The sequence below is a fragment of the Diadema antillarum genome, unplaced genomic scaffold (assembly GCF_040938485.1).
Source record: "Diadema antillarum isolate AM-2024a unplaced genomic scaffold, OU_Dant_1.0 scf00000103, whole genome shotgun sequence".
NCBI classification, from domain to species: Eukaryota; Metazoa; Echinodermata; class Echinoidea; order Diadematoida; family Diadematidae; genus Diadema; species Diadema antillarum.
The window spans coordinates 2,644,089-2,664,008 of NW_027270992.1; the positions used below are offsets into that span (position 1 = coordinate 2,644,089).

General features: G+C 36.2%; 1 protein-coding gene across 1 annotated transcript in view; it reads right to left on the reverse strand.

Moving 5' to 3' along the window:
- The window catches only part of LOC139719013 (uncharacterized), a 73,053-nt gene extending 53,783 nt beyond the window's left edge, over window positions 1-19,270 (reverse strand). The window contains exons 1-3 of the mRNA XM_071630454.1: window positions 19,042-19,270; window positions 14,574-14,919; window positions 12,630-12,878 (exon numbers count right to left, since the gene is read on the reverse strand). Of these exons, the coding sequence (XP_071486555.1) occupies window positions 12,630-12,816 (187 nt within the window). The 5' untranslated portion in view covers window positions 12,817-12,878; window positions 14,574-14,919; window positions 19,042-19,270. The remainder of the gene's footprint in view (window positions 1-12,629; window positions 12,879-14,573; window positions 14,920-19,041) is intronic.
- Window positions 19,271-19,920: the final 650 nt, after the last annotated feature.

Consider the following 19,920-nt stretch of genomic DNA (forward strand, 5'->3'; position numbering starts at 1 on the left):
GTTGTTCTTACCGATTTCTCAAAAGCCTTCGATCGCATTGATCACAATATCCTCGCCCAGAAATTGATTGCCTCGAAAGCTCGACCGTGTCTCATTGCATGGATTTTAAACTTTCTGGAAAATCGGCAACAGTGTTCACGATATATTGGAAAATTGTCAGACCAGTCAACGGTGTGTTCTGGGGTTCCACAGGGAACGAAATTGGATCCAGTTCTGTTTCTTTTAATGATAAATGATGCTAGTAAAGATTCCTTGGTGCCCTATTTTAAGTATGTGGATGATCTGACGTTTGTTGAAAGCAGGAAAGAAAGCCAACCCCAAAATATTCAAAGTGCCCTGAATGATTTCCATGAATGGTCTCTACGCAACAGCATGACTTTAAATCCTGCAAAATGTGATGTTATGACAGCGTGTTTCTCCAAAACCCGGCAATTTCAATCCCTCTTTCAATAGGCGACAAGATTCTCAAAACAGTTGACAAAACCAAAATACTGGGCATCACCATTCAATCAAACCTGAAATGGGATTCCCATACATTTGTATATCTGACCTATTGAATCGGTGTAACAAAAAGCTGTACATTCTAAGGTGTCTGAAAAGACACAGGTTGCCATTGCGTGACATGATCACAATCTATTGTGGATACATCCGACCTATACTTGAAAATGGAACACCTGTTTTCAGTGGCAGCTTAACAAAAGAAGGTAGTGATCACCTTGAAGCCATTCAAAAACGGTCTTGCAGGATAATACTAGGCGACAATTATACCACGTAGTAATGAAGCACTTGAAATCTGTTCCTTGGATACGCTCAGAAACAGGCGAAACAAGCTTTGCCTAAATTTTGCCACTAAAGTAACCCGAGACCCATTGTGTAGTGATTGGATCTCTACTACACAGAATGTCAACTTCAGCCTACGTAAAAGACATAGATATCAACAATTTATCTGCATAACAAAACGGTTTCAAAGTAGTGTCATTCCTTACCTCATATATACACTTATTAAATGAATAGCGTAGTTTTGTTTTGTTTGTTTGTCTTCTTTTATGTCTCCTCCACAAAGTGCCACAGAATATTTATTGTTTCCCTCATTATGTAAATTATTATGTGCATGGTATGCGTTGCCAGAGAGTATAACATCAATATAAAAAAAGGTTGTGAACCACAGGGTCAAGGGTTTAATGACAAGTTAACAAGGGTTACAGCTCGTTATTCCGAAGGTTCGTTTTTCCGAAGGCTCTTTATTCCTAAGATTCGTTATTCCGAAGGTTCATTGTTCCGAATTTCATTTTCGGATTAACCGATCTTCGGAATAACGAACCTTCGGAATAACGCCACAAATTTTCGGATTAACGAACCCTTTTTCATTTTCGGATTAACGAACCTCTATAGGTTTAGGGAATTTGCGTGTTTCGGATTAACGACCCTTCGGAACAACGAACCTTCGGAATAGCGAACCTTCGGAATAACGAACAGCACCCTAAAAAAAGTATAGGCTTAATTGTATCTTTTTTATATATCATTATTCTCAGAAACGGTTCAAAATATTTTATAATGTTATTTTTCAGTGTTTTGATGTTGTTTATTACGTGAGATCAAATTCTGGTACAAAAATGTGCAATAATTTAACACAGTGTTGGTTAGATACAATAGTGTATATTTGTTGGTTAGATGTACGAGAGAGTGTGTGTATTAGTGGAATGAGAGTAAGAAGAGAGAGGGGGGGAGGGAGAGAGAGAAGTGCAAATATCAGACGGATTTAAAACGGTTTCAAACAAAATGGTTTCAAAATAGTGCCATTCCCTACCTCATACACTTATCAATGAATAGTAGTGAGTTTTTTGTTAGTTTGTTTGTTTGGTTTTATTTCTCCTTCATAAAGTACCACAGAGCATTCACTATTTCCCTCATTAAATGATGATGTAATTCTGAAGGTATATATATTTTTTTATTATGATGTGCATGGTATGAGTTGTCAAAAAGTTTTTCATTGATATAAAAAAAAAGTTGTGGATCACAGGATCAAGGGTTTAACGACAAGTTGAAAAAGTATGATTGTATCTTTTTTATGTATTATCCTCAGAAACGGTTTAATTTTTTTTGATAATACGTTTCATCGTTTTGTTGTTGTTGTTCATTTGTGAGATTGAATTTTGGTATAAAATATGCAATAATATAACACAGAGTGTTGGTTATAGAAACATTAGTGTATATTTGCTTGTCAGATATACGAGAGAGTGTGTGTATTAGTGGAATGAGAGTTAGAAGAGAGAGAGAGAGACAGAGAGAGGGGGAGAAAGAGAGAGAGAGAGAGAGATTCGTGCAATTGTCAGATGCTATTTTCGTGTATACATGTATTATAACAATGCGAATATAGTATTTATTTGATTGACTGATTTGATGAAATGCTCTGTGTATAGATTGAATGTATTCTGATTTTGGAGTTTATGTTTAGGAAGAGAAGATTGTGAGAAAATCTTGGTTGTGTAAAATGCGTTGATTTGAGCCGTATGACAACACAACATCTGTATTAAAAGTATAAATGACCGGCATATTATGATTAACATAAGCTCATTTTTTTTTTTTGGTAATCATTGAGAATAGTGATATACAATGTATTGTATCTTATAATATTTGGGAGGGGGGTTGTATTATAGGTTAATCTAATTTTGCAATGGTTAAGATGAATAAGATTGACCCTTTTTTTTCATTGGTACACTGTATTTTGTGAGAATTTTTATGTATTCATGGCGATTTGCAATGTCTGTAATTCAGCCTCCGGGCTGCGAAAGATATTGATCAATAAACCACCTTTTCAATTCACTTCAATACAAAGTAACAGGGCAGTTGCAACAGAAAACATAAAGCCCCTCAGTGTATTACACCCCCCCCCCCCTTTCCACTTTGTAATAGGGCACATAAAGCCCCTCACTGCACTACACTACTCCCCCTTCCAAAAGAATGTAGGAACCCAAATAACATTCGATGCCATACTCCAGGGAGGTGGGGATCACAGTGCATAGGTATGTAGAGGTCAATCACAGAGGAGTGATGTGCAGACTTGCTCTCACTCCGCGCTCTTGTGTTACCTTGGTAACGAGATAAGGAACGGTGCGAGCCAAGCAGTGGGTGGTTTGCACTGTATAGCTGTAAACTTTGTTCGTGTAACTCCACTCATCCATGTACGATATGTAAATAGAAGTCGGGTTGAATTTTGTGTGTTGTCTGATGGTGTTAACCTAGCTTGATAAAACTATACTTGTCAGTATCAAGATTTTAGACAGTAATTCTTTGTTCCATTTAATCAGAAGATCAGTCACAATTCAATGTGTGTATTTACTATTTAGTGTGATTTTCATCCTAGGCCTATGCCAAAATATACATTGGTTTTAAGGATTTGTGATTTTAGTTAACAAACACATGGCCTAACTGACTTGTTATATGCTATTATTTTTATCTAATGATGGCATATAGAGCATAGGGTTATTTGGCTTTAATGGGCATTAACTAAAATTTGATATTATTTGTTATTATTATGTTAAGTATTTTCTAATATTGATATGGAGTAATTTGTGAATAAATGAAGCTATAGAAACTTAATTGTTAATTTGACCAGGCATATTTAGTTGTTTGAGAATCCTTATCTACATGTAGTTGATCACAAATTTGAAAGCAACCGAAATAACATTTCATTATGATATGGTTTTAGTTTGATAATTATAGGTTCTATATTATTTCGATTAAGTTATTTAACATAAGTGATTTGCGGTCAACTTCTGTTCCCACCTTAGGTTTTTTAACCTAAATGAGACAATTACGCTACAGGATTATTTTATAATAATTAGCTCGGTTTAAAGCGACATTGAAACATACTTGTTTATTTTGAATAATGGAATCATATAATTTTGTGGATTATCTAACAGTCCTCCTTACTGTCCTTTATTTCTAAAGCACTTAGGAGTTATATTGACATTGTGGTATGCGTTTTTTTTTATAATAATGGTTCATTAATATAAATGTATTATATCATCATTGTAATTAGCTTTTCTACTATGGTTTTAATCTAATGTGTGTTGTACCATTATAGAGGTTGGAGCCTCAACCAAGTTTATAACCTCTAACTTGGGCAAATGGGTAGTGAGTCGTTATAGCCAGGGTGAGTTCTCCATGAGTTCCTTCAATTGAATTCATTGTTGTTTTTTGTGGTGTTATAATCTGGATTTATTTTATGTGTAAACAAGCTGTTCATGATGAGTAATCTGTTGTTATTAGACAAATTTTCATGTTGCGTTAATTCTTTTGTGATTTGGAGTCGCTATATTATTTGCATTCATTTTCGTTATATGAGGCTGGTAATTGGTAAACCCTCCAGACTATAAACGAAAGATAATATTGGATGGTTAATTTTCAGTTGGCGGTTGTCCTAGCTCATAATCATTTTAATTTGATTGCGGCATTTTGATGCATTGTTGTATAATGTACTGTTGAGTTAATTTAAGACACTCAGTCTATTGTTCACAGTGTGACTTTTTCTATGTGTAATGACATAGTAAATGTTCATTTTTGTCTTGTGCGGCTTAAACTTTGACCATTTCATTGTTACGATTTATGACATTGTAATCTTTGTGAACATTACTTCATTGTAAATGTTTCATTCTGTTTTTGGTTCTTGTTTATGTTATATTATACAGGTTTTTCTTCTGGTTATATTCTCGGTGTGTCCGAAATAAAAAGTGATTGGAACTCCACTGAATGAGTCGTGCGTGCCTTTATCCTGTGTCACCATAATAATGATAATAATGATAATATAACCTGCCATTTACAATAAAGATGTGACCAAAAAGTAAACTAAGAGGACATTTAGTTTGTTTTTCCTCTTTCCTTATAATGTTTCAAGAGACAATAAAAGTATAGATCATACTTAAAAACAGAAGAGGATAAATTGATGAACTAACTTGACAAAGAGAATGAGGAAAACATGGAAGAGATAGAAAGAGAGAGGGAGAGAAAAGTGCATTAAAAACAATAGCAAAACTGAGATCGAAATCAAGCCCTAAAACATAACAAGAGAAAGAACCGAAAAAAGAAAAACAAAGAAGAAAGAAGAAACAGCAAGAAAAAGAGAAGAGAAAAAAAACAAATAAAAGGAAAATATGTAAAGAAAAGAAAAATAAAAAGCCAAAGAAAAGGACTTGGGTCAGAAATTAAACAATTGACACAGCGGCTTAGAATTCTCTTCCTAGAATATGACAAATTTACATATTATTGAGTATAGACAGGTTTTATAATCAGCTGGTTTTAGGTATACATGACAGTTGATTCATTATTCGGTGGATAGCAAATTTCCCATCATGGCTATTGCAAATTTTTGATGATTAAAAAAATTGGCTTTAAACATCAGTTGCTTCAGATGCTGACAATTTTGGTAATTTCTAAGTATGACATTAAACATTATATTTAGATTGTTTTGTAGATTTTTATCATAGCAAACATGTATCTTAAGTTGGCCACACCCTCCGGCCTCCCCAGTCCAGAAACTCTCACCGCCAACATGTAAACTAATGCCATACATGTTCTAAATATTTTGCTACGTAGTTTTCTACTGTGTAAGCACAAAATATAAAATGTTATATATATTAATTTTCTGTGCAGCTTCATGTAAGACAGATGAACAATACAATCATCCTTGCTTAGAATAATGAATTTCTAGAAAGCGTAAGGTAGGTATCATGTAACATAATTATTTTTTTTTGTCCTTTTCATTTTTCAATTTGATGTTTGTCGAGGAACTGTATTATTTTCTTTGTCGTTGTTCTGTCCAATCTTTGAAAGTCATATTTTTCATATTGGTCCGCTACAACAAAAAGTATCCGAAAGTCAGGGGAGGACAATTTTCTGAAAATGGCATGACATTATTCCCTTACTCTTCTACTTTAATTTCATATATTATAGCACAACTCAGAAAAGCACTCGGTTGCGGAGATATCAATGATTTTATTAGCGTATGTCAAGTGCTTGAGGAATCAGAGTTTCGAGAAAAACGCCTTCAAAGTTTACCTTCCGACGCTATCATGATCAAGGGGAGGAGAGATAGGTTGCTGGAAGGCATGCTCCTAGCGACCTCCGCAATGTTCATTCAAGCTTAGCGCCAGCGATCTACGCACGACGAATCAATAATTAGGATGCCATGCACTGACCAATAAGATCGCTCACTCGTTGCTAGATGCGGAGTCTAGCTGCGGCGCCAAATCCAAATCATCAGACATGATTCTGTTACGTTGAAAGTCGGAAGATCATGGCCCAGAAAAACCCTGATTTGTTGCCTTTCCTTTGATCACTTAGCTTCAAAATTTCTGCAGATGATAATTATACAAAACATTAGACTACAAAATTATGCACAAAAACAGAAATCCGATTGTTTTGACCAATTTTGATGATGCGACCTCAAACTCGAATTTCTCGACTCAGCCATCAGCGAATTTAGGATCCTTTTGTTGTAGCGGGTCACATATGTCCTCTTCTTTTGTTTCTTTTTGTAATGTCATGGGAGAGATACATTCTTTTTCTACATCACTCTTCCGAACGTTGCTAAAATTTGCAGAATCGCCAGTTACATCTCTGTTTTCCCACAAACTTGTCATTCAAGAATTTCTTCATATCACTGGATGGGAGCGGGGGGGGGGGGGGGGGGGTTGTGCATTCCCCGCTCCCAGGTTTTGATGGGGGTGGGGATGGCCTGTGCAAATATCCCCCACCTTTTTTTATCAAAGATATGGTATTTTGCAATGATATTATATGCATTCTTTCTCAATTTGAAATAATTCCATGTTATATTTATAGATTAATGTAATTTCAATACAAACTTAGACATTTTCAGGCTATCAAATTTCGCAGCGCGCTCTGCGCACCCAATCATATTTCAAATAGTCAAATAGGCAAACTTAATAGGTTTCCGCGCTTCGCGTAAACATGCTCACCTACAAGGGCACGATAAGAGTAAAAAAAGCATAACCTGAGCTAAGAGACCGTTACTGATGTGCATATCCCGCTCTCGGAGAGATCTGACCAGTTTCAAGGCGCGCACTGGTATATTTGATATATTGAATACATCATAGTATTACGTCATGCAGGGATAAGCGCCATCACCTCCACGAACTTGTTTTGACAAAAGCTGTCAAATCACAAAACTGCAGTATTTTTAACCCGTTGAGGACGAGTCCCGAGTATACTTGGGCAGGTGTCTATGGGAAATGCGTGTTATAGCAAAATCAGTCCGTCCTCAACGGGTTAATACTACTGTTTGTAAATTGCACTGTTAGTTCATAATAATATTATAAAATACTCTCTTTGAAGCATGCAGTGCTGTTTACTTCATGGAAAGAATGAGTGTCAGTTAAAACTTTTAATGTAAACATATAGTCTTAGCAAGTAACAATTAGGAAAGGGTAAGGCAGAGACAAATGACTTACCCTCTTCTTCCCTGCATTTGTGGAATTATTGATGATTATTGATGATCACCTATCCAAACGACGCGCATATTGTATATATATATATATATATATATATATATATGTGACCGTGTACCTCAAAACGAACATAAAGTCGCACACACTGATTTTGCGTGAGGACTGAAAATAAGTGAAATGGGTCAATCTAGCCGAAATTGACTTTTTCATATTTTCTGAAAGAGCAGGTTTTCTTTTACATTATGCCAAAATTTGGTATCATAAAATGGGCAGGTGCAGGAAAGTGTATTTTTTTTAGCAGTTTATCTCGAACATTTTTGGTAGAATAGTGTGATAATGTGTGTCTTTAGAATCCCTTTTTTATTTCTGAAAAACCTTGTCCACACTTTTCACTTTCAACTCTAATAACTTTTGAAAGGATAGTGCTACTGCTTTGAAAGTTGGCATTAATTATGGACAGAATTATGATTTAATGAGGCATGCTTAATTTTAGTTTAATCTGATAATCCCTTCATTGTTGTTACTCTGGTGGTTTACTTCCTGCTTTTTGTCCTATTCATCGCACAGCCAGCACGGTTTGGTAAAGATTAAGCGCTTGAATAGAAACTGTACTTCAGAGCCTCTTTTCTCTGTTAACAGTTTTCCTGAGTTTGTGCTTTCTCTCCAATGTTTAGATAGGTTAGGAGAGTCCATTTGATTTGAGTCATACATCATTTTAAAGCTTAAAGTCTGCTCTTTCAGAATATGGTCTTAACTAAAAAATCATGTATGGCGACTTTTTGTTTGTTTTGAGGTGCAGGGTCACCAATATATATATATATATATATATATATATATATATATATATATATATATATATAGTGTGTGTGTGTGTGTGTGTGTGTGTGTGTGTGTCATCCGCTACATCAAAAGGATCGTATCCGAAAGTCGGGGAGGACAATTTTCTGAAAATGGCATAAAATTATTCCCTTACTCTTCTACTTTAATCTCATATAATAACACAACTCATAAAAATACTCGGTTGAGGAAATATCGATGATTTTATTAGCGCATGTCAAGTGGTTGAGGAAATCAGACTTTCGAGAAAAACGCCTTCAAAGGTTTCGTTCCAACGCTATCATGATCAAGGGGAGGAGAGACAGTTGACAATAGAATATATGCTCCTAGCGACCTCCGCGATGTTCATTCAAGCTTAGTGCCAGCGGTCTACGCATGACCAATCAGTAATCAGGATGCTACGTACTGACCAATAACATTACTCCCTCGTTGCTAGGGGCGGAGCCTTGCTGCGGCGCTATAAATTTCGCTTTTTGCAGATGACACTTGCTTACTTGCTCACTACAACTATTTGTTACCCTTAATAAACTTTGTAAATGATGAAATTGGTTAATATATTTGAATGGTTTTGTTGTAATAAACTATTATTGAATACTAGTAAATCTCAATATGTTGTATTTAGATTAAGAGGGAAAAGAATCCAAAATGACATTGTTCCACTGGTAATAGGCGGTAACCAGATTGATCGAAGTCATAATGTACGATTCCTAGGCGTTATAGTCGATGAATATTTATCGTTGAAAGACCACGTCAGTTACGTCTGTACTAAAGTTTCTCGTAGTGTTAGTATCTTATCCAAGTTACGTCTCTATTTACCAAAAGAAACCTTAATTACTCTGTATAATGCCATAGTTATGCCTCATTTAATGTACTGTAATGTAGCTTGGGGAAATACTTATAAGACTCATATAGATAAGTTGATTGTTCTTCAGAAAAAAAACAGTAAGGTATATTACAAATTCAAACTATAGAAGTCCAAGTTTGCCATTGTTTATTCAACTTCATATTTTGCCATTTGAAAAATTAGTTATCATGAGTTGCTTGATTTTTATGTTTAAGACACAAGGTGATCCTAAATCTTTCATGAAGGATGCGTTTGTGTTAAATTCTACCGTTCATACTTATAATACGCGTAAAAGTAATCTCATTCATCAACCCTTTGCAAGAACTCAAACTGCCCAAAATTCATTTGTATAATTATGTTTGCATTAGAGAATGGAATAATTTGCCATTGAGAATTAGGTCAGCCTCACCACTATCCAACTTTAAACGTACATGTCTCATCTATCTTGAGAGAAATTTGTAAAACAAGATTTGATCAGGGAAGCTGAATTTAAAAGTATAGTATATAGAAAGTATCTTTCTGCAATTTCATGTGAACTACATGTATGTGCATGAGCATTTTTGTGACACGTGTTTGTGTGATTGAATGTGTGTGTGTGTGTGTGTGTGTGTGTGCTTGAGTTGCATCTGTCCTATGTGAATATGTTACTATTATACTTCTTGTTAATTTGTTTAAAACTTTAGTATGTTTTGTTTTGTTTTATAATGGATATCCGGGACCCCTTTTTTTACAAGCCCTGCTTCTTTTGGGGTCCCAAACCATTCATTATTCTTAATGCTGTATCCTTTTGTAAAATGTCAAATGTTTAATGAATTGGTTAAATAAACTTGAAACTTGAAAACTTGAAAATCCAAATCTTCGGACACGTTTCTATTACGCTGAAAGTCGGAAAATCGAGGCCCAGAAAAAACTCTGATTTCTTGCCTTTCCTTTGATCTTTTAGCTTCGAAATATTGGCAGACGATAGACAAAACATTAGACTACAAAATTATGCCAAAAACAAAAATACGATAGTCTTGACCAATTTTGATGATGTGACTTCAAACTCGTTTTTATCGGCTCAGCCTTCAGCGACTTTAGGATCATTTTGTTGTAGCGGGTCACATATAGTCAACCTTTGAAACATATATTGTTCAAAATACTTTTATAACCTAATGGTATGAACAAAGCATTGTGCTTTCAAAACATTTTTTTTCGGAAGAGATTGTTTGTGTGTAGTCTGATAGTGATGTATGACAAAATGTGTATGCTGTTTTTATTAACAGTGCTTCATTTCTTTTAGAAGTACAGTATTTGTTGAATTATTCCGTCGAGTATAATGAGTTTGCTTTGATATCGTACAGAGGTCCTTGCAAGACCCGTTTCAACAACATTGATTTCAGTGAGATCAGTGCCACTTATTGCTTTCAGTTTCGCTTAGCAAGTCTTGTGACTGAAACATGCCAATCAGAAAAGTGAGATAGCGAGACTTAAATCAATGAAAAGTTTGGTGAAACACCCTACAGGACTGCAAGAAAGGAACATCCATGAAGTAACCAGTTTTATTGGAAGTGGGGTGGAGGTCGAGGAGGGTCTCATTTTATGAGAAATTGACTTAATCTATATTCTATTTCCAATCGAGTTGAACGAAATTTCAGCTTGTCTTATGATTGTGCCAAATGCAAAACAAAAAACAGAACTAGAAATGTCGCTAAGGCGACTGCTATGCCTCCGCCATAATGCATGATTCTCCTAATAGGTCTATAGTACATGTGGACAATGCATAATTACATTTTCACAATATTGGCAAAATATTAAAATTACATGTTTGTCACAAATGTGTTGAATGTTCACCTTTCTTTACCTAGGTTTAATTAGATGAATAGGAGAGCATGTATTTGGGGATTCAAGGACTTTAACTTGACTTTGACCCATTCATAAGTGTATGAATACTGTAATCTTCAAGGTATGGAGAAAAAGTGTAATTTCTGTATTGAAAAATACACTGTTACCATTTTCTTTTGGCCTTTGACCCTAAAATTCATAGGATAATCACTGTCAGGCAGAACATGCATAAATATGTAGTAAGTTTCAAGATAACTTGAGCCACTTCTGAGATACGGAGGAAAAAGTTAGTTCAGCACTTTCCCTCGATCTTTGACCTTTTGACCTTTGAGGCAAACCCCCACCCCCCCCCCCCCCAAAAAAAGAAAAAGAAAAAGAAAATTTCCTGATAATCTAGGTTATACATGCATACACCAAGTGTTTAAAAAAAAATTGCTGGCATTACATAAATATGAGGGAAATAGTAAAAATTTGAAGTGTTGCACTTGACCTTTGACCCCTGACCTTTGACCCCATGAACCCTAGATTCTCTACATAATAACTGCCAGTCAGTACATACATATACTGTGTTCCATGAAGATACCTTGAACAATTTCCAAGGTACAGAGAAAAAAGCGAAGTTTTAATATTTTAACTTGACCTTTTGACCTTTGACCTTTGACCTCATGACCCAAAACTTTCATCAGAGAATCTTAATTGGGTAATACATGTATACACTAAGTTTCAAGAAAATATCTTCAGGCATTACATAGATATGGAGGAAATAGTGACATTTTACGTATTTGACCTTGACCTTTTGACCTTTGACCTTGACCATGTGCACCCAAAAGTTGATAGGCACAACTTCACCCCCTAATACACCTACATGCCAAGTTTCATTAGGATACCTTAAAAGGTTTTGATAGTTACCCTGTCCACAAAATTTATTACGGACGGACGGACGGACGGACGGACGGACAACCCGAAAACATAATGCCTCCGGCACCACTTCGTGGTGGAGGCATAAAAATCCAGCTACTGAGATGGAATATACATAATACACCGCTAATAATAAACATTGTGAATTCTGGATAGCTATGTTATAATGGTTACAGGCAAGTTTGAATGTAACCATGGTAACTATGGTCTCTCACAAGTTGTAGGTCTCAAATCCAGTCAATTAAATAGCTATGAATTTACATACTTATATAGATTTATAATGGTGTTTGTCATTGAGAAGGTGTTGAATTTTTTGTCTGAGAAAAACATTGTTTTCAGCATAAAGTTGCCATAGAAATGATCTAATTTGTGCTCAGATTTTTTGAAAAAGAGGTCACAAATGGGCCGAATTTTGCTTGAAGAAAGGCAGGAAATAAGAAATACATACACTAGCATGATTACTGTCAGTTGCATAATGAACATTTGAATATCCTAAAATTCCCATTCATTTTACCGGTTTTGGGGGGTGGCCATGTTGATGGGCATGTTCCGGAGCAGAACTTTTGGGTAAATTATACTGGTAAGTTTGTTAACACATATATATACTTTCAAATAATTACAAAATTTGTTTGTTATACGACAGTTGCCAGTTGACCCCCAAATTCAGCCTAAATCCGCTGGCCTACACAGGTTAGCGAAGAATTAGGAGGTAATCGTTAATGACATTCCCAAAGATTTACCTCGAACTATGAGTTTAATGATTCCACCTCTTTCAGGCATGTCGTTGTAGTAGTAATGATGTACTCCGGCCATCGACTCGCTTGCTCTGCTGATGTACAGTTCGTCAGATGACACGGAAGCGGAAAGGTCTGTCTGACCGTTGAGCATCCAGACTAGTGAGCCTGTGCCAGCTCCCACAGCGTTCATGACGAGACGTACTTCTTCGTCAATGCTGGCAGTTACCGTCAATTTATAGGGTGTAAATTGAGCTGTATTTATAACAGAAGACAAAATCAACCAAATGCACCACGTACTGACGATTTGTAGTATAACGCCACATTCCGTCCATTCTTTACCCATTCCCTGCGGGATTCTGTGGCCTGTGTATTGAGTCTATGCAGATTTCATAATTAAGTATGGAATGTGTTTATTTAGATCAACATAATTATTACCTATTGATGCTTCCCATGAATGAAAAAACACAAACAAACTGACAATGAACAAAGAGAAAAGGGCTAACCTCTCGAACGTCAAGATTGGCACCACGAATGTTTGTTTTCATATTCAAACAAGAAGTCATTACCTAAACGTTACTTTGTAAATAAATGTAAACGGAAATTTGCTGTCATTTAAGACTATGATCGCAACATGATTATCTTAACCATAATGCTATAGAACTTCGCTTGAAGATCTACAAATGAAAATCTATAATATGACCTGCCGACAGCCACCATCTAATACCCTCAGGAGTAAATACAACTTGCAAAGACAAACATCGCGTTAAAATCATACCGTAAATAGTAAGCATATTTCTGATAAGTCAGTGCCATTGCGATAGTGCGCCGCATTTACGTTGGGCCAATAAAGACACCCCATGAATCATAACTGAGTTTCGGCTTGAATTTTTATTGGTTGGGTTACGTACCTATTGCTATTGCGACTGTGTTTTCATCGTGAGTGTTATGAAACAGTCCAGTAATCATTTGATAAGTAACCCTAAATTATCATGTCCGCAAGTCAGCATGTACAATTTAGATTCTGACTTACATAGAGGTCGTTTGTTGGGGGAAATCAGGAATGTTATATTATTGTCCAGTTTATTCTGCATTTAGTAATTAGTTTGTTCCCTTTGGCTGGAAAATAAAACGTGCATAACATAAGCATTGTTGCTAGTCGGGGGTGCCAAAATATATACAAGCATGAAACCATAGAAATATACAGTGGTACATGGGCGCATAGTGGTACGTGCGCTGGGTGCCAACGCACCCCGCTTCAGACCAAAAACAAAACAAAGCCGAAAAAAAAACACTTCAGTCTGAGAGCAGTGGCGGATCCAGGGGGGGGGGGGGGGGGGGGGGGGCAACCGGCGCACGCCCCCCCCCTTTATTTTTCGTAAAAAAACAAAAGATATAAAAAGAAAAACAATGAAATGAAACCCGGAAGTGGCACCAGAAATATCAGTCACGCCCCCCCCCCCCCCCCCTTTACAGAATTCCTGGATCCGCCCCTGGAGGGCGACATCAACGCCGGACGCTAAATAATGTTATAATTATGGAATTTTTATTCTTTTATTCTTTTACCAGGGACAAAAAAAAAAAGGAAGAGAAAAAAGGAAAAAAAAAACTGCACCTCGGGCTCTGGCAGCATTGATGTTAAATATATCTATTTTACAGTGTTTACTATCACCGCACTGTTATATTCGTACGGTATTTCACTCATTGTGCAACGGAATGTTTCAATTTCAATGCTTACAAACGTTCCGTCGCGTGGGAGAGAAATACCCCTCCCATACCCTCCCGGGAGCCAATAAATCAAATTAAGAAAAAAACCTCACGGGTTACATAAGTGTCAAAACGCACCCCCTCCCCCCCCCCCTTGGAAAAAGGTGGTGACGCCCCTAGTGGTATGAGAATCTCAGAGAGGGTAAATGAAAATACAGTGTGTCATTAGTAAGAGTATTTCACCGTCAGAACGAATGAACAGAGTCGTAGCGGTCGTTGTCCAATTGTGCCGTCAGCTCGACATGAGTAAGCCCCGAAGTTGTTTCCATTAGAATCAACAGGTAAGGTGACCTTTGCCGAAGAGGTGAGATAGCTTTCGATATTTGAACCCGATGGTAACTGACACGAGGAGACATCATCATCGTAAGAACACCAGCTTGTCACATCTGACCCCGTGGTCAAGTGTATTGACCTCTGAAAGGTCAATGTACTTGTAATGTCAGAACCACTCAGAACAGCTGCAAATGACGCTGTTGATTGGGATCGTAGGTTGGGTTGAAACTAACGCACGTCATGTCCAGTATATTCCCTGAGCAATGAGACAAAGGTACATTCACCAGGCTATAATAATCTCACACTGCAAGATTCAACTTTTGGTGGAATCTCAAAGGAAGCTATGAATTACAAATAATTTTCCGAGTAACCGATAAACACACTTAACAATTTAGAGCGAATAGCTAAAGCTACTGTTATAGGGGGATACGTCATTAGCAGAATTACCAATGAAGTCAATTCATTTACGGTTGAAGGTATATCAAATGATAAATTATGCAAGCAAACTGGCAGCTATGCAGGAAGGTCATGATTATGTGTGCGAAATGTGACATATTGATGTTAATAGAGATTACTCTGTCTGTACTTTGCAATTATTGTATCGAAACGGAAATGAAAAAGAAAATTTGGAAAGTCCACATGAGATTAGTCAAAGTTATGGCATTACGTAATATTTTGTGAACAGCTCGATGGGAGAGTCTTGAGTTGACATTATCAAACTCAGCAAATTTTGGTGATAATTTGGTTTCAACTAATTTCAGTAGTCTGTGGGAGCGTGAAGAAGAATCCAAGAAAGATATCATGTAACATTCCACGATTTTATGTTCGAAATGGACAAAAGAGTTAACAGTCCTGTGCGACTGATTTTACTCCATTCAGCAAAGTCAACCCACCTATTACAACGGTGACCTATGGTGTGGAATTATATATGTAGTTTCATGTTTGTCATTGATGCAGAAATCAATCAACATGCACTGAGGTACGACTTGCTTCTCGTCGGAATGAACATAATTTTGTAAAGTGTTTTTATTTGTTGTGTTGTGTGTGTGTGTCTGGATGTGTGTGCGTGTGTGTGTCTTTTGGTCTCACTCAATATGTTATTATACCATCTTCTGCTTCTGTTTATTTTTCACTTATTTCACTTCTATTTTGCACGCGTATTTTTCTGTATTCATTTGTGGCCTTCTATTAAAAGTAGATGAACGAAAAAAAAAATCTAAGTGCCTACACCCACACATAATTGTTGAAGGAAACTATCCCATCGAGCGTCAGTGAGGCAAGGTATAACCTTCCTGGTGTTGTTGCAATCGCCTACGAAGTCCTGTCTCAAATTCAACCTAGCAAAGTGGGGGTATGACATCTCCTTTCTGTGTGGAGAGTAGCAGACTGTGCAATATCTTCTTGGCTGTCCACTTTTACCAGAGCCTTGCTCACAAGAAGATCTGGCAGCTCTAACGCCCTGTGTCAGGCAGTGCATGGACATTGGAGTGGAAGAATCTATCAATACGCATTTTTTTTTTTTCGTAGTGACTCGAGGAGAAGACGACATTCGCATGGATCTTGGAGAGCTACTTCGTGGACTTTTTTTAAAAATTAAATTCAATTTAGATACATTTATTCCAGTCAGATCAATGACAAAATACATGGGCACATTCACATGGAGAAAGATAGTTAGCAGTGATCTGAAAGGAAGACATTTCCGCGAACGTTACACATAGCACGTAACTTGTGTTGGGATGCTCTATTATAGCACTACGAATTATGAAAAAAAAAATGATGCAAGAATGACATACATACACTTACAATAGATAGTAAAGAACACGAAGAAGAGAAGAAGAAAGAAAGTAACTTACTTTGATATTCACAGATGTAATAAAGTCAACAATTGCAATTAATGTCAACGTGATAATGCATGTTATGTGTGTTCATCTACACTGGACCAACAATTCTGTGAAATCTTACCTTTAACAGTGCATTGATAATCGGTACATTTCTCAAATCTGCTCTACAATAACTTCCATAGATGCTACATTAGTAGCATGTAGGCGTAGTGAGTTTCACAGTTTTACTCCAGTATTGAAAATACTGATATCAATTATGGCATTGTTCTCTGACTTGCAAGATGTATAAAAGCCGACGATCGTGTGCTGAAATTATGAAAACTCTTGATGACAGAAAAGAAGTCTCTAGAATAGGATATAATAATTCGTCAATAGCTCGCTGTACACACACACGCACACACACACACACACACACGCACACACAAAATCAACAGTGCATCATGGCTATTGTGATTGGTCTCATTCTATGATGGTATTGTTCAGCATTCTTTCTTCGAGATGCACCAAGTAGCATTCGAACAATACATTTTCATTCATTATTAGGTGTGAATGGTATGCAGTTGCCCATACGAAATTACAATTAAGAAAAATAGTGGAGGAAGCGCCTACAGTATAATATTTGCAAGAAACTTTTAAGAAAAACGTGCCGGAGTCTATTAATACTATCAGTGCTTTTTAATACATTTTCCTCAACTTCTCTGATGTGATACTTTCAACTTAACTTTTAGTCTACATTGAACCCAGGGAACTTGATACACTCAACCATATTATAATCATATTCTTACACCATTCAAATTAATTTCACATCCACCAAACATTTGAATCCACTGTGGTTACTAAATATCACAGGGTTTCATAATTGCGGATCAACTGACAGTTTATTGGGGTGAAAACATACACTCACTTTCTGCGAATTTTTGATTGTCTTTGAAGCTCATTCAAATCTTTGTGTATATAGAAAGTAAATTTTTCTCACCGTCTGCATAAAAAAGAAAGGAAAGCATAGGGTATGAATTTCCATGACCGTTAATGTATAAAATGAAAGGTAAAGTTCCTCTCAGAAGCATTGAGGGACACCACAGGATTTTTTTTTAGACGTAAAACAGATGACTTCAAAATAATACATTTATAGCGATTTGAGAGACAAGTTCGGAACATGTCATGAATAATTTTACTAGTATCATAGTGGGTCAATGTTAAAAGCATAATACTGTGATTAATTGTATTAAAAGCCTTCGATAAATCTATGAATATGCAATCATAAAAGAGTTCTTCTGGAGATCCTTTTCTTCGTCACATCTCAGTAGATATATACTAAAAATCTTTCACAAAATAGATTGCTTTATTTCTAGCCACTGACCACATAATGGAGAGACAATCATATCCACAAAAAGAAACATTCACATTTGGAGGTTGGTAAACAACACCAGCAACAATTATTTCCCTCCTCTTTATTTCCAAGATTTATAGATATTTGATCACAAACATTTTCATCAAGCTACAAGTCTGGCGTGGAAAAATATTTTTATGTATTTGGGTTTGACCATTCCTACACCACAACATGTTTTTTTTTAATGTTCTATATCAACTGGTTAAAGAAGGAACTTGAGCATTATCATCATCTTGTAACCAGATCCATTAACTTCTTAGTCTATAAGGTTACAAAATACAGATTATTGCATCAAAGTTTTCCGAAAAATTCTAGAATTTCAATGTATACACGAAAATCTAGCACTATCAGGAGTGTTTGTGAATACAAAGAAATTTTCACTTTAATGACAATGAGAATCAATGTTTGTTTATATTAAAATGACATCTCGGTCTAAATATGCATTACCAAAACAAACTACGCTAGAGTTGTTAGAAGTGTCAAAGTAAATCGTATTAAGTCTGTCCTTGTTACTCGTGTCGTATCAGTCATTGTCCAAACACATTATCCATATATATATATATATATATATATATATATATGCAGAAGCTAAATGCGAACATATGAGTGCATGTGTGTTTTGTCAGACTGCTTTTGTCAATTTAATGATGTACATTCAACGGTAATCCTGCAAGTAAACAACCATGCAAAAGACAATGCATGTATACCCACAATAAACACAGAAAAGTAATTTAAAAGTAGCATAACTAAGACATTACGTTTATGTTATAACTCGCAAGGCATGAAAACAGAAACCAACTTGTAGAAAAAAAAAAAGCCTGAACATAAAAAGGTGCAATATTCCAGGACCTCTGGACCAACTTCACGTTATAAAACAACCTGATTAATTACATGTTTTCTTTTACGATGAACATCATGATAAAAAAAAAAAATTACAATGACCTAAAATGATCTATGTTCCATGAAAAATGCACATTATAGTACACGCTGTGTACATTGTACCATAGGAAACCTGTATAGTTCCACAATCGTGTTTACACAAACTTGTTCCTAAATCATGGTATCTAGCAATACACAATGGATTATGCCACTAGTATACCCAGTCAATTCAGAATAGCCTGAACCGTTGCATCGTGACAATACTTACCAAGAACGGACATGTTGAGGGTGATAATAACTGCACATCGAAGGACTAAAAATCGAAGTTGTTGTTCCATTTTCTTGACCCGTTCAACAATATTATGTTGGTGATCACACTGTTATTCTGCGATTAATGCAGTAATATAACATACATGCACATGAATGGAATCACGCAGAAAATCACCAAAGGCCTTCATCTTTTGTTTCTTGTAACGTTCCGCTTACCACAGTTTGTCATGGTTTGGGGAGAGATTTTTGAGACTTCAGTTTCCTGGTTCAGGGGTTCATCAAAACGCTGATGTGTAGGTAAAAAAAAAATCGAGGCGTTTAAAGTGTTACAATGCTTGTTCAAAGGGCATACTGCTATAGCATCAATAAAACTTGCACTTCGTCACCACATTTGACTTACAAGTGTATTGATTCATGATCGTGAGAGGGACAAAACCAGATAGGGTCTGTCTTTGCTGCTGTATGAATAATCTAATTGTCATGTCTTCATGTTTGGTTCGATTTCATGTTATAATTCTCTTCGCAGTTCTTCATATAAAGGGAGATATTTGTTGATATTCAGCTAAGATCGTTGTACACTGAGCAGTGTCGCTTAAAATTATCCAAATGATTCATTCAAGTAAGCACTAGGCAGCATGTTACAAGATGTCTTTGTTCTTACACCTCACCATGTTATTATATATATTTTTAGACGACACTCTTCAGATAATGAAGGACACAGTAATAGGTACAGCAAAACAAAATTAATTACGGCTGAGCTTTTTGTTAATCGCAACCCCATGAGCAAACTAATGAGATAAGGTTACAACCATTCATGTTCACAATGTACCTATCAAAGCGCAACAGTTCTTTGTCGCCAATACAAGTTTTACACAGA